At 53.8% G+C, this 15272-nt stretch overlaps 1 protein-coding gene across 3 annotated transcripts in view; it reads right to left on the bottom strand.

Annotated features, from left to right (window-relative positions):
• Positions 1–15272, bottom strand: part of PARVB (parvin beta) — a 110735-nt gene that overhangs the window by 49848 nt on the left and 45615 nt on the right. For all 3 annotated transcript variants that reach the window (XM_061206170.1, XM_061206169.1, XM_061206172.1), the window contains exons 2-3: positions 4223–4312; positions 932–1002 (exon numbers count right to left, since the gene is read on the bottom strand). In XM_061206170.1, coding sequence (XP_061062153.1) covers positions 932–1002; positions 4223–4312 — 161 coding nt within the window. The remainder of the gene's footprint in view (positions 1–931; positions 1003–4222; positions 4313–15272) is intronic.

Below are 15272 nucleotides of genomic sequence, written 5' to 3' on the forward strand. Positions count from 1 at the left end.
TCAATTTTTTAAAAGCTATAACTTGCAACGGTTTTGTTTATCCTGAAAGGAGCCCTCATGAAAAGGTAGTCGTGCCCTCATCGGGCCCAACCGCAGTGGTTAAGGTGGAGAAACTTTTGAAAAAGCCCTTTTCATAAGGTATGTGTGTGGCACTGTCCTAAACGGCGTCCGCACAGCCCAGGTCCGCTGGCCTCAGGGCTCGCAGGTGAGGATGCTGTCAGAGCCCTTGCCGGCCCAGGGATTACCTCTGACGCCCTGCTGTGGTTTAGATCAGAGCAATCAAACTGCAACCCACGCTCGGACACGGGCTAACGCTACGAATGAAGCCTCACCGCTAAGCCGGGCTCCAGAGACCAGTGGGGAGAGACGCACAGCCGCCACAGCCCCGAAGGAGCCCAGAGCCAGCGGCCCGGGCTGGCCTTGCTTCCCTGACTTTCCAGAACCAGGCGGCCATCCTCTGGCCTCGCCGGTCCCCACACGTCCAGGCGCTGCAGAACCTGACCGCTGCCCAGTGCAGGGGCACCAGCACCCAATGAGGATCCACAGGTGCGGCCAGAGGGGCCCACGTGCCCGCTTTTCAGAGTTTCCTCTGAACACCGCCCCTCTCGCTCCAGAAAGAGTTTGAACGCCTTGAACCCGTCTGCAAGGCACCTTGAGTGTTCACTGCAGCTGTTCGTTCCAAGTCTTAAGAAAAGGGTCCCCGTGTAACTGGGTCCAGCACATGACGGGGAGCGGGCCGTCTGAGAGGCCCCGTGCGGCTGGGCCCCTGGGAGATGCTCCAGGCCGTCCAGCCTCTTCCTCCATATCCCTCCACCAAACGCAGCAGTAAGGCCCCGTGACCAGCCCTCAGCTTTGCTCCTTTGGCCCACAAGAGCCTGAACCCCAAGATCTGACCCCACAGGAACATCCCAGCCGGGACACGCGTCCTCACCTTGACCAGCTCCTTGAATCTGGGGTCGTCCCTGGACGTGGGGTCGATCACCGTGCGCTCTTGGTTCTCCTCTGCGGGGACAAAGGACAAAGGACAGGCGGGTTAGCGTCAGTGGGCGTGGCTGGCTTCCCTGGCACAGATGGGGGGAATTGAGAGCAGAGACCCCGTGGTCCTCTCAGTGAGCAGCCCTGCAGCCAGTCACACGGCCCAGGCAGAACTGCCTCCCAGGATGCAATGGAGCATCCACCCGCATCTTTCAGGAGGGAGGGGCGTGCACACAGGCCTGAATCGGATCTGTGGAAAAGCCACTATTAATAAACCCGGGGAAGACCTGTCGTTCACCGAGAAAGCTCGCCACTGCATAAGGTGATACGGACAAAAATATTAGAAAGAGCAGGGGAAAAAAAGGATGTTTCACAGCAAAGTGTGTTTATCCATATTCTGTTTCTGTCTATCTGTTTGCTTTTCCCTCCGTGTCTGGCCTTGATCCATGGACCACGGGCACCAGTGAGCTTGTACAGAGGGAGTGACGCAGTGGTAACAAGTGGACGGCAGAGGGGAAAGACCCACAGACACCAGACACGTCGCAGCACAAAACTGAGCAGGGGTGTTAAAAGGACAGAAAAGAAGCACAAGCTCTGGCCCCTAGGACGTGCAGGCAGAGATGACCAGGGTCCCGGGGCCCACACAGGCTCCCACAGCTGGGACCCTGTCCACGTTGGTGGGAATGAAATGGCTTTGAGTGACAGAGGCTTCACAACAACAAAAATTCTTCTTTTTTAAAGTTTATTTGTTGTGATTGTTTATGAGATATTTCTATATACATATATTTTTAAATTTATTTTATTTATTTATTTTTGGCTGCGTTGGGTCTTCGTTGCTGCGCGCGGGCTTTCTCTAGTGGCGGCGAGCGGGGGCTACTCTTCACTGTGGTGCGTGGGCTTCTCATTGCGGTGGCTTCTCTTGTTGCGGAGCATGGGCTCTAGGCACACAGGCTTCAGTAGTTATAGCACGTGGGCTCAGTAGTTGTGGCTCGTGGGCTCAGTAGTTGTGGCTCACGGGCTCTAGAGCACAGGCTCAGTAGTTGTGGCACGTGGGCTTAGTTGCTCCGTGGCATATGGGATCTTCCCGGACCAGGGATCAAACCCGTGTCCCCTGCATTGGCAGGTGGATTCTTAACCACTGCGCCACCAGGGAAGCCCAACAGCAAAATTTAAAACCTGACAAAGTGGAAAAGCTGTTTTTGGAGCCGCGCCGACCTGATGCTTGAGAGAGACGCTGCAGGTAGCCTGCAGGGGACCACACTGGAGTTCCTTGTGATGTCCCTGCTAAGGCCCTCTGCAGCCTCCTGCCACTCCTGGGATCAAGGCCACATCCTCCACGTGGCCCCCGAGGCCCTCTGCAGCCTCCTTCCCAGCTCTCCCCAGCACCCCTGACCGGCCCGTCAGCAAGCCTCTCACGACCGCTGGCCACAGGGCCTTGGACATGCTGTTCCCTGTCCAACACCCTCTCCTCCCGCTTCACATCCCCTTCACCTGTCACTCTCAGCTCCAGGTGCTGACCAGGGTGGTTCTTATCAAGGTCACAAGAGCTTCAGGGGCCAGTAGAACCTTACAGGGCAAACGGAAGAATGCCAACTCCCAGCCCCAGAGCAGCTATTTAGAAAAATGGTAAGGCAGGTGGGTTAGGGTCCAGGGGAAAGCAGGTTCAAGGCATATTGACAAAACAATAGCCTGCCACACGTTGACAGTAAATCTATCTTCTAGCACTCCTGTTGGTCTAAAGCAGGGTTCTCAGCCAGAAGCAATCAAGTCCCCCGAACCCCCATCCCAGGGGACTCGCAAGCAATGTCTGGAGACATTTCTGGTTGTCCCAACCGGGGGGTGGGGGGTGGGGTGGGGAGGGGGAGTATGCCAGGGGAAGCTAGTGGGTAGAGACCAGGGATGCTGATCAACACCTTGACCCCGCTATAAAGAATTATCCGGTGCCAAATGCCCATAGCACGGGGTGCGTGTGGGAGAAACCCTGTTCTGAATAAGGGTAATTTCCAGACAGTGTTCATCCCCAGTTTCTCCTGGGAGAGGGTCACTTGCCTGGGCAGCAGCTGCAGCCAGACTGAAGACAAAACACAACAGCATCAGGGAAGGGTCAGGCTCTTCCTAGAGCAGAGGGGAAGCCGCAGGGGACCCCGGCGGCACCTCCGAGCCCATCCAGCGCTTGGCTGCAGGTTGGCCGCCTGGACGTGCGTTTGCATTTCTTCCCCATCAGCTCTTGCTGGCCTGGCCTTGTCGTGGGAACCACAACAGAGGCATCAACCGGGACTTCCCTTTGAACCAGGCAGGGTTTGGAAAGAAGCGGAATGTTCCGAGACTGCCTTCCAGATCCATCGGATCCCAAAACACACTTTAAGGCAAGTGTGTCCAGGCCGTCACCTCATCAGTGCCGGCTGGGATGCGGTCCTGAGGAGGTGAGTGCAGGGCCGGTACCACTTGGCAGGTCCCACCTAGCAGGCCCCTGGCGTGGAGGCCACTCCGGCTTGTGCAGAGATGGGGGGTATGTTAATCGTGTTTCTTATTTTCTGTATTTTCTACTGTTTTGACATCCTGGGGCCTTGGGGACCCAGAGGGACTCCCCTCTCAGAGCTAGCTGATTCCCAGAACAGCAAACGTGTCCCCTGTGAGTGCCTTCCACATGCAAACAACCAACCCAGAGCCCACACTCCCCAGACACCTCTCTAACTGAGCTCACACAGGGCTCTTACACGCCCAGCCAACAGCCCCTGCCCTAATCACCTGGGACCAGGTACAGACAACTCGGGGCAGCCCCTGTGTCCCAGAGGCCCCTGAAATTACCCAGACCAGCCGATCCAAACCTGCTTATTAACCCTGCCTCACTCACTCCTTCCTGTGAAAACCACAATGAAGGCTTCTGCCCGTGCTTTCCCGTCACTCCTTCTGCCTCCTGCCCGACCCTGCTGCCCTCCCCGTCACCTTGGGAACCGTGAGTTTAACAAACCACCTTTTCAGTGGCGGTCGGCTCCTGATCCGTTGGCCTCATCATACTTAAATCACAATAAAACTGACATCTGCAATCATAAAGGCAGTAACCTACAAGGGAAGGCTTGCTTTTTTCCTACAGACTTTTTTAAACATGACCTTGAGCTGAGAGCCCCATGTGACGTCAGAGTCTGATCAAAAGGCCACGAATGCTCCTCTTCAGCCCCTCCCAGACCAACCGCAAGCTGGGAAGCTCAACTCGCCCACGACAAGGAGCTGGAGAAACCGATAATACCGAGCAGGGTGTCTTCAGGGTGGATCTCCACCGAGGCAGGGGACATCGGCAAGTTGATGGCATTTTTCCCTTCTTCCTGCAGGTCACTCACTGTCAGGCAGAAAGAGAAAGGAAAAAGCCAGTTAGTATAAATGGAATATTGTGGCCTCACATGTTGGCAGTGGAAACAGAGAGAAATCAACTCCTGTTTTTTAAGCATTGAACAAACATTCCTAAATGGCTGGTTGCCCAGAAAGAGTCCAAGGAAAAATGCTCCGAACCAAGAATACATTCTGCAATTCTTCACCCACGCCGGAGAGTTCCTGATTCTCACCAAGCCCGGCCAGGCTGTTTTCACCGCTCTTTGCAATACATGACTATGTCATGGAAGCTTCTGGATGCTTCCAGATCCACCCAAGGCTACTGAGATGGACGAAGCTTGGATCACAGCGACAGGGCCTGAAAAGGGCGGGCTCCCCTCCCCCTCCTGGACAGCAGTGTCCTCGGCCGTGGACTCTGGGTGTGAAGACCCTCCCGGCTCGCAACAGGCGAGGCAGCGCCGTCGTCCGTGGCCACGTTCACGGGACAGAATCCGGCTGGTCTGACGCTAGGTAATGCCCAGGGTCGGGAGCAGTGAAACACACAGCAGAATCTAACAAACCGGATCCGGAGACTTGGAGTTGGGAGTGCAGGACCGTGTCTAGAGGGCAGACAGGGTGCCGGGGGCTGGGGAGGAGGGCGCCCTGAACAGTCACAGGGACCGCAGGGCTGGCTACGCGATGAGAGGGGCAGCCTGGATGCCACGGTGCAGAAAGGATCCCTCGCCCCCCGCACTATACACCTTCCAGGAAAGCATCTCGACTTACACTGGCCAGGGGACCATCCCGGGACACCGGGGGCTAACAGCGCATTTCTTCCACCGGCCATAACTGCATCGGACTCCAGGCTCCAGCCCCCATCCAGTGCGTGCAGGGGGCGCTGGGCGCCTTTCCAGCCCTGGCTGAGAACTGCTGGGTGACAGTCCCCGACCACACGCCACAAAACCAGCCTCTTCCTGGGTGAGCTCCAGTGACAAGTGCCCAGCCTTCCTTCTCCTCTTTTTTTCTCTTTTTTTTTAAAATCGTAATTGAATTACAACGTTGTGTTAGTTTCAAGGCCTTCTCCTCTGTAATGAAACGTCCTCAGAGGTGGAAACCTACTTCCTCTTTCAATACTGCAGTCACCTCGAACCTTGAGTATCTCCAATTCCGGGACCTGAGGGTACAGGGGACAGAGTAGCAAGGGGACAGGACGTGATGGCTTTGGGACAGGCAGGCCAGGGTGACCCAACCCCAGGCACGTCTGGCAACCTCTCTGCCTGTTTTCTCAAAACGTCGGGTCCCCTGGAAGGACTTAACGAAACGATGAACATCAGGTTCTGAGGCCGGAGCTGGGCACACGGTGGGCTCCCTGGACTCAGCCATAGACCCAGCTTTGGGGACAAGCCACCCTCTGTCCCTCACAAGGAACACGACAGTGGGGCCCAGGACGTTGGGTTCTAACATCAGGAAGGCCCTGATACAAGACTGTGAAAAAAATGGGCTCTCTTCCTACAGCAGCAATGACTTACACGATTCACAGACAAAAGGTGGAAACGGCCCAAGCATCCACTGATGGATGAACGGATAAACTAATATGGTCCATACACACAATGGAATGTTATTCACCCATAAAAAGGAAGGGAATTCTGACACATACTACCACGTGGATGAATCCTGAGGACAGTATACTAAGTGAAATAAGCCAGACACAAAACGGCAAACCCTGTATGATTCCACTTACAGGAGGTCCCTACAGTCAAATTCACAGCGACAGAAAGTAGAATGGTGGGTGCCAGGGGCTGAAAATAGGGGGAAATTATGGGGAGTCAGTGTTTAATGGGGACAGAGCTTCAGTTTGGGAAGATGAAAAAGTTCTGGAGATGGAGGGTGGTGATGGCTACACAACAACGTGAATGAACTTAATCCCACGGAACAGTACACTTAAAAAGGGTTAAAATGGTACATTTTATGTTATGTATATTTTACCACAATTTAAAAGAAGAGGGAAGAAAAAATGGACCCGTCCGAACAATACTCCAGTCTGGAGGCCAGCCCTGCACCTGGAGACAGGCACAGTCTCCCTGCCGCCCCACATCCCAGGAGCAGACCCCACGCACAGCCATCTTTTGATCCCCAAATCCTTAGCTTAACTCTGTGCAAGAAGCAGACACGTGTTAAACACCTTCACGAGCAAATGACTTGGAGACGCACCCCGCCCGGCCCCGCTCCCCATTCCAAAGATCCCTCCGGTCACTCAGTCCTGCTGAGAAAACAGACCAAATTTCAGCAATTATTTTTACTACATAACAAGTTACAAAGAGTCTCCTAACCAGCAAAGAGCTTTCCAAGGCAGAAAAGGGAAGGAGGAAAAGGGGATTTTTCACAAAAGTTCTCGCATATTCAAGAGGCACGTACGTGAACTGTGCAAGGGGGTGGGTGCGGCAGCCGTGGGCCCCTCACTCTGGTTTCCTGGGCCAGCGTCACAGAAGGAGGACAGAAAGGCCAGGGAGGTCCCTTCCGGTCAAGGCCGTCTGCGATGGTTATGTTCACGGCCGAGGAAGAACAAAAGACCCTGGTTTCACATGAGTGGAGGATCGCACAGGTGGGCTTCGGGGCACAGGTGAGCCACGGAGGTGCGTCCTTACTGTGAGCCCGTAGCGCCTCCCAGGAGCCCTAGAGCTGCCACGCGGGTCATCCGCTGGCCTGGACACAGGCCGTGGGCCAGAACAACTGGTGGCAGATGGAGGTGCGGGGTGCAGAGATGAAGAGATGCTTCCAGGAGCCCTGCTGCCTGGCCTCAAAAACAGGGAGCGGGGAGGAGAACAGGAACGACATTTTCAAAGCAGAGAAACTGGGTCACATGAAAACAGAGAAATTTCCACACCGCCCTTGCAACATCAAAGATAACACTAAACAGGGCCTAGGATATCTCGGCTTTAATAGATGAGAAATGCTCTCACAGACCCACCCAGACGGCACATTCCACAGGCCTGTTAGGCATAAAGCCCGGAGGAAAACAAGGACGGTCTGTGGCCACGAGCCCAGGGTTCGGATCTCTCTGTGCCACGTGCTGGCATGCGGCCTCCAGCAAGTCCCTTCACCTTGCTCAGCCTCAGTTTCACCGTCTGGAATGCGGGGGTGGCAGCGGTACCTACCTCACAGGGGCTTCTGAGGAATAAGTGAAGTTCATCCCAGGGAAAACCAGGGAAGGCTTCCTAGAAGAAGCAGTAATTGAACTTGTCCTTGAAAGAAGGCAAGAATCCCGGAAAAAGGGACTTTGGGACTCCATGCAAAGCCTGTGGGTGACTGAACAGAGCTGTGGCGGCCACGTCCATGCTGAACCACAGTGGGTTTCAGTGAGGCCTCTTCGGAGCTCTGCTATTGTTCACGGCCTGGGTTCCCTGAGGGACACGGCCCCTTCACTGAGGAGCCTTCAGTTGAAATCTGATTATGGTCTTCTGAGGGTCAGTCCAGGGTCTGGAAGGAGGGGCTCCCCTTCGACCACAGCTTCTCCCCGAGGACCCCACTCTGCCAGGTCAGTGGCTTTTTCCTAATCCCAGGAATGTCTTGGTTTTGAAAGTACTCGTCCATTTGCCAGAAAGTCAGACACTTCAATGACTGGAAATGCCAACTATCTTGTGTCACGGAGGAAGATCCAGGGGCACCTGGTGTGCATGGTGGGTGTGGGCGTTCAAAGGACCCGGGGCTTGATGTGCCGGGGCCGAGGATTCACCATGGTCCTAAGTGTCTGCCCTTGTCCACCCTAAACCCTACAGCCAACGTGTTCCCAAGGCACCCAGGTTCACCTTCCCGCGGTGACACTCTGGGCCGTGGGCCACACGGGGACATGGGGGTGGGGAAGTGCCGGGAGGGAGAGAGGCTGGAGGAGGCTCAGAAGGCTGGAGGAGACCCAGGGAGAGCGTGTGACAGCTCCAGTGCCCCTCTGGGGACAGCCACGCCTCGCTCAGCCCCAGGGCGCAGAGTGGGCTACGCAGACCGCGGTCGCCAGATCTCAGGAGCTTTCCAAAAATGCTGGAAATTTTGGGTTTTGTGTAGAATCCCCCAATTTATAAATGTGAGCAAGTAATTCAAATTCTGCGGGCCAGCCAGGGGCCACCGGTTTACAACCCCAGGTCGCAGTAAAAGTCTAACCCACGTCCCTGCCTGTCAGTGGGAGAGGGCCACTAGCGTTTCCTGAGCACCTACTACGTGCCCAGCACCTTCTCTGTCTTCTGTTCATCTAATCTCCTAACAAGTCTGTGAGGGAGTGGCTGGTCCCGGCTTGGTCAGTGCTGGGCCAGCGTCTATCAGATGTGAAGGCATCTGATATACACCAACCATGAGTCCTAGAGTCAGGACTGAACCCAGTTCAACCTGGTCTTCACTCGCTATGTTCAGCTGAGTCCTACCCACCTTCAAGCCTCAGCTTGCTGGCCGCCTCTTCCAGGAAGCCATCCTGGGTGCTCCCCTCCCATCCCAGGCTCCCCTCTGCCCAGCTCACATCATGCAGCCAGCCCTGTAACTACCTCTTTCCTGGACTGCCTGCCCACACCAGTGCTAACTCAGCTCCTGCACATAGTAGGTCTTTATATCTGAGGGGCAGCACAGTGAAGGGCTTAGAAACTGGGAGCCAGTCTGCTGGTTTCAGATCCCAGCTCAGCCACTGACAAGCTGGGTGATCCTGGGCAAGCTACGTATTTGCTCTGTGCCTCAGCTTCCATCTGTGAAATGGGGCCTGATACAGCCCAAACACACAGAACAATGTCTGGCGCGCGGTACTCGCTCAGTAAGTGTCAGCTTCCAGCTTCTGCCGAACAGGAGACGCACGTGTTTCCAAAGCCCGTTCTCTTTCCATCACTCCACCCAGAGATCGGGCAAGGTTTAAAAAACACACCACCTCTCCTGATCGGAATGACAAGCACATAAAAAGGAGGAAAGAGAATCAAAATCTAAAACCTCAAACGTCTCACCAACAGCCTGCCATTTATACCCCAGGCCGAGCGCAAAGGTTCCATCCTTGATTTTTTTTTTTTTTTAAATCTTTTTCTTTGTATGGGTTTCGCTTATTTATTTATTTATTTATTTATTTATGCCCAGGCTCTTTCCCCCTCAAAAAAAGGCTTTTAGACAGGTTTTTTTTTTTTTTTCTTTTTACATTATTAGGAAAACACAACTCTGAAAGCAGGCTGCTTTAAAAGAGCAAGGCTACCCGCAAGGGAAAGCACAGATCGGAAAACACAAAGGCTTCTCTCTCCATGAGGGGTGCCAGGGCAGGAGGGGGGAATCACCACGCACCCCCTGCAAAGATGGGGTTCGGAAAACTCCCTGGGGCTCACCTGCGGGGGATTCGGCGAGGATAAAAAGACCCCATGCTGGGTGAGACACGGCCCTTGGAGGCTGAAGCAGTGACAACTCCAGAGAAAACCCCAACAAAAACAGCCGCGCTGCCCCTACCCAGCTCCACAGCTAAAAGAAGAACTTGGCAATGGCAGGAAAGCTGCCTCAATTTTGGACACTTAACCAGCCCTTTTCAAGACGTACCCACTTCCAGCTACAACTGATCCTACTCAAAGAAATGGAGTGGTCCTCAGAGTTGCCAGGAAAAATAAAGGGGGATAAAGGAAGGAGTGTCCCCACGTGAGTTCACGGCCCCCAGACCCCTGCCCCCTACCACCACCCCGCCCCGGGCTGGGGAGGGGGAGTTGGGAATCAACTTCACGTGTGCAAGAAGGACCTGACAAAATCTCTGCTAAATGAGGCTTTCCAGGCTTCCCCGGGGAGGGAGAGCTTTCTATGAATCTCCACCACCCATCTGCGCTCAGAGGGATCGCATCTTTGCAGAAGTCACAATTTATCAGAATAACTAAATTCATCAGCCACGAAGGTCTTCTCAACAGAGCAGTTCTTCTAAAAATAAACCAAATTGTACTTCATGTAAAGATCTCACAGCTCAGTGGAGTGAAAATAGGGCCCAAATAAGATCTCAACAAGAACAATGATATACACAGACCGGACAGCGGGGGGGTGATGCTGTAGGACAACCCTTCCTCACATCCAAAGACAAGGTGATCAAATGACCTACTAATCACAATTCAAACGCATCATCCTTGTAAAGGCCTTGAGATGCGAGGCCCGGCCCTTCCCAGGAGGTCAAGACTCCAGGCTCCGTCTCCCAGATTCCTGGGATTGCAGTGGATGGGTGACCGCATCCTGCCCGGGGTAAAAGGCAGGGAGGGCTAACCGCCTAGGAGACAGCAGCTGCCCTTCCAGACCGGGATGCGGGGAAAGAGTGAAATTACTTTCAGTGATCCATGTAGCAAAACATACACGAAAGAGCCTCTTAACCTTTAAAGTGGCAGATCTGGTACGCTTTTACTGAGGAAGAGATTCTGGCCTTGCCGTGGGGATGCCAGCCCAGAGTAATGAGCTCGCTATATTTATGTATGTTGAACTCGCTGTAATTTCTCGGCGGAAGATGAGATTCTGAACTGCTCTGACAAGACCATGGAAATAAGAAAACACCATGACTGTGAGGATCCCTCAGCCTGAACATCTGATTTATGGTGTTTGCTCTGCTGGGCCACGAGATTCCATGCCATTTCTTGAGATGAAATAAGTTGAGAGGCTAAAATAAATATGTGAGCATTTCAATAAGGCAAAATGCAAAGGAGGTCAACAGGCGTTACTGACCCCACATCATGAGCTGACAGCTAAAGATCTGTCCTGTTCAGGCAGCAGCAAGCCTCGGGTTTTACAGGATGCCGATCTAATGAACACTGATAAAGGCCAACAGAGCCGGCCCTGGTGCTAGGGGAGTCTGGCACAGGGTGCAGACATATGGAAGGAGGTGTCCTGGCCACTTCCACCCAACAGCCTGGCCTGGCCCCTGGCACAGAGAAGACTCTTGAGGAACAAACGTACAATTAATTAAGTGCAATACATGTGATGGTGTTGACTTTTTTTTTTTGGCTGCGCCACACGGCATACGGCATCTTAGTTCCCCTACCAGGGATTGAACCCATGCCCTCTACAGTGGAAGCGCAGAGTCTTAACCACTGGACCACCAGGGAAGTCCCGGTGTTGACTTTTAAAAAGCAGGTTTCAAATAATACAGCAGGATATTTATGTAAAATACAGAATCAGAAAACTCAAAACTGGGAATTCCATGACAGGCCAGTGATTACAACTCTGAGCTTCCACTGCAGGGGACACAGGTTCGATCCCCGGTCAGGGAACTAAGATCCTGTAATGCCTTGCGGCACAGCCAAAAAACAAATAAATAAATACTTTTTAAAAAAAAGAAAACTGAGAACTATGTATTTTTATGTGTACACAACTAAATTCAAAGAAAAAGGAATGAAAGAATGTGCTCCAACATGACAAGAGTAGCATCACCTCTGGGGGGATGAGTGACGGAAGGAAAGGAGGACATTGGGAAGGCTTTGTCATGACTGTGTTCATATGTTAGTTGTGAAAATTAAAATAAAGTTAAAAGAATAGACAACAAATAGATGCTCTACAGCATCACCTCTGGGGGGATGAGTGATGGAAGGAAAGGAGGAGATTGGGAAGGCTTTGTCATGACTGTGTTCATATGTTACTTGTGAAAATTAAAATAAAGTTAAAAGAATAGACAACAAATAGATGCTCTACAGCAGGGACCCAAGGGAGGTGACAGCCAGTTCTACAGGGAAGGAGACCAGAGGGGGCAGCAGGTGAGGCTGCCTGTGGAGCTGAGCCTGTCCTGAGGCACTCAGCCCCTGGTAGGTTTCTAAAGGCGGAGACGCAGGACTCAGAGCCCAGGCCGTGAGCCATCCAGGCCTGACGGTCCCTATCTGCCTTAGGTGAAGCCTTGGCCTGGAAGCCTCAGACCCTGGGCTTCCTTGCGGGAGGGTCTGCAGGGAGACAGACCATGTGTCTGCTGCAGAGATCCCAGAGGAAGTCACAGAGGGCCACACGGGCCACGCCCGAAGCAGTGAGTTTGCGGCATGGAGTCACTGATCTCCCCCAGGCAATTCCATCCTCACCTCCAAGTTCAGGAAAACCGCTGCTTCTGAATGTAAGGGGCATCCACACAGCTCAGAACCTAGGAATCGCCTCTCCTCAGGATCATTTTAGCCCATCCGTGCTTTTACTGAGCAGGTCAATCCGTAGCATCTGTCTCAGGTGACGCTGAGGCAGTGCAGTGCCGCCTGGGTGTGCCTGGGGAAGTTGTGTGAGGGGAGCTGAGGGCCCCACGTCCTCGGGGAACCCAGCATGGGAGACCTGTAGGGTAGGAAAGGACCAGCTCTGGGACAGCACCCATGAGCGACCCCGTCACCATGGGGACCTCCCTGTCATCTCCCCTCCCATCACCAGCGGGAACCAGCCTGGGAGCCTTGGCTAACCATTCACCCTCCTAAACACTCAGCCCAGACTCCAAACGTCAAAGCACTTAGGCTCCCGGGGGCTAACGGGCGGGTTCTTACCCAGCAGGTCTGGGGAGGGTCCAAGACTCAGCATCGTTATCCAGCCCCCAGGTGACGTTACTGATGCTGGTCCACAGACCACACCTGAGTAGCAAGAACTTAGAGGACATTCCCACGCCGCTCCGCTCCTGAAACACAAGCTGGTAAGCGCCTCTGTGCTCCTTTTAGAGATCAACACAGGGGCCACGTTTCAACAACTCCCAACCTGGCCAGCCCCCGCCGCGGCTCCGGTATTCAAGAAAGAAGGACTGGGCGCCCACCTCACATGCTACCATGCTAAGCTCCCACGACAGGTGAGGTCTTCCCTAAAAGACTGAGTCACACCCGAGCCGGCCCAGCTGGTCAGGGATGGCTCCAACCCACTTGAGGCCTGCGGTACCCCAAAACTACATAATCTCTCAGCTTTCGGTGGGATCAAAGGAAAGCACAGACCATTTCCTGCCTGTGGGGAGAATCCAGAATTTCATTCTTTCTCCGTGAATCCCTGTTATCACTCTTGAGCCAAATGCAGAGCTGCCCTCTCGGCAGTAATAAGAAATGCGTTCACCGGCCACCCTGGCTTCTCCCAAGACCCTCTAGTTTAAAGGGCTGGTTCCCAAGTCCCAGCAGAATGGGTTCAACAGCAGAAATGGCTCTGGGATGCAGGGGAGGCTTGGGCTTTTCCCGGCAGCACTGCCAGCCTCAGGGGACACAGTGACAACCTAAAGGGAAAGAGAAGCTGGGAGAGGGAACCACACATCACAGCCCCGACCACGCAAAACGACTCACGCAAAATGATAACTCGATTCTAGGACCAACATGTGTGCAAGTGCAAAGAGGAAAAAGGCAAGGACCAAGATGCTAGACCTAGGACCAGCCTCTGCAGATTTTGCATCTCATGTCCTGTCCTTAGGGCAACCAGGGGATCTCTCACCAGGACAGCCAGTCGGCCTCCTGCAGACTCTGCCGTGGCCTCTTCTCACCCCGAGCCAGCCTCTCCCCTTCTGCAGGTGACCAACTGGACTCTGCTGTCCCTCCTCCCCGGCATCCATGTGCCCTTCCTCTGGTCAAACAGGACTCAGCATCCCAGACCTCAGCCAGTGGGCACACTGCACTCTCCAGAATACAGTCAGGGATGGGCTTGGCCCAATTAGAGCCAACAGAACAAGGAGAGTTTCCTAGGAATGCAGAATGACAGGCACTCTTTCCCTCTGGCCTTGACCCAGAAAGGATGCAGGTGGAAGCTGCCCCATCGTCTTACCAGCACACAAAACCTGGAATGAAGGCACTGGGTCCACAGAGCTAAGAGGACAGAGTTTAGCCAAGCCAGCTGTCTGCTGGATCAAGCCTTACCTGAGGCTGGCCACCTCTGGACCTTTCTGTCAAATGAACCAATGAATGCCATTTTGTTCTTAATCCACTTTGAGTTGGGTTTTCTGTCATTTGCAGACTGAGTGTCGGGCTGTCACTCCCTGGTATAGAGCACCCCAGAGCTCCTACTGGCTCCAGGGTAAAACCCAAACCCCTCAAAGGGGTACCTGAAGACTCCTGATGAACAAGCCCCACCTCTCATCGACCCAGATGCAGCTCCCACGCTGCATCACCTTTCAATGAGGCCATTCCTTTGCCCCCACTATCCCCACCACCTGAAATGCCCTTTTTGTTATATCTAGCCAATTCCACCCGTTCCCCAAGATTCTTCATTAAAGCGTTCTCTGTAACCCCAGCCCCTGGGCAGCATGAGGGACCTTCCTCTGGGTTCCCACAGCTCCCTGCGCATGTGACAGCTACAAACCCTTATCCCCCCGACAGGAAGTGGTGGGGTGTGCCCTCCGCCCCGCCCCCGCCGAGTGGCCAAACGCTGATCAAAACCCAGCTCGTGACAAGCATCCGACAAACATTCACAGAATGAATAAATGACTGTAAATGCGTTTACGTAGGCAAAATGGAGCCGAAGAGAGAATTTAGGTAAGAGACACAAAGTCAGAAGTACTGGGAACAGGCCGTTCTTGCAAAACATTCCACCTCCAGCCACTCGGGTGGAAAAAGAGCATTTCCATTAAGGCTTACATTAGCCTGGCAGTCGTGGGTCACCAAGAACCCAATTCCTGCAATGGGGCCGTGCGGAGGGCGAGGCCTCGAGAGGAAGGACTCTGCTCTGCAATCAGGGACTTACTGGGACAGGCTGCCTCTGGGGCAACATTCCCAAACCTCCCCCACTGGAGCGAGTTCCTGCCGGCCAAGGGCGGGGTGGCGGGGGGGCACCAGGAAGGAAGCGGTCCCCCCCCATTCCCGGACACTGGGTCTTCCGAATACCAAAGGCTGCTTAGGTCTAAGTATGGAAAAGGCTGGGACTCAGAAGCCAGCGTCAAACAGATGATTCCCTCCGACCAGAAGCGGTCCTTTTCCTCCCCTTTGCCCTGCGTGATCAGAAAAATGTGAGAACCACAGAAAAACGAATTGTCTGTGGGAAGGAGAACAGGAAGAAAGACTTCTAGGTGATCCTTCAATGTCAGGTTTACCAAATAAACCACCCGGCGGGCA

The sequence above is a fragment of the Eubalaena glacialis genome, chromosome 11, assembly GCF_028564815.1.
Source record: "Eubalaena glacialis isolate mEubGla1 chromosome 11, mEubGla1.1.hap2.+ XY, whole genome shotgun sequence".
NCBI lineage: Eukaryota > Metazoa > Chordata > Mammalia > Artiodactyla > Balaenidae > Eubalaena > Eubalaena glacialis.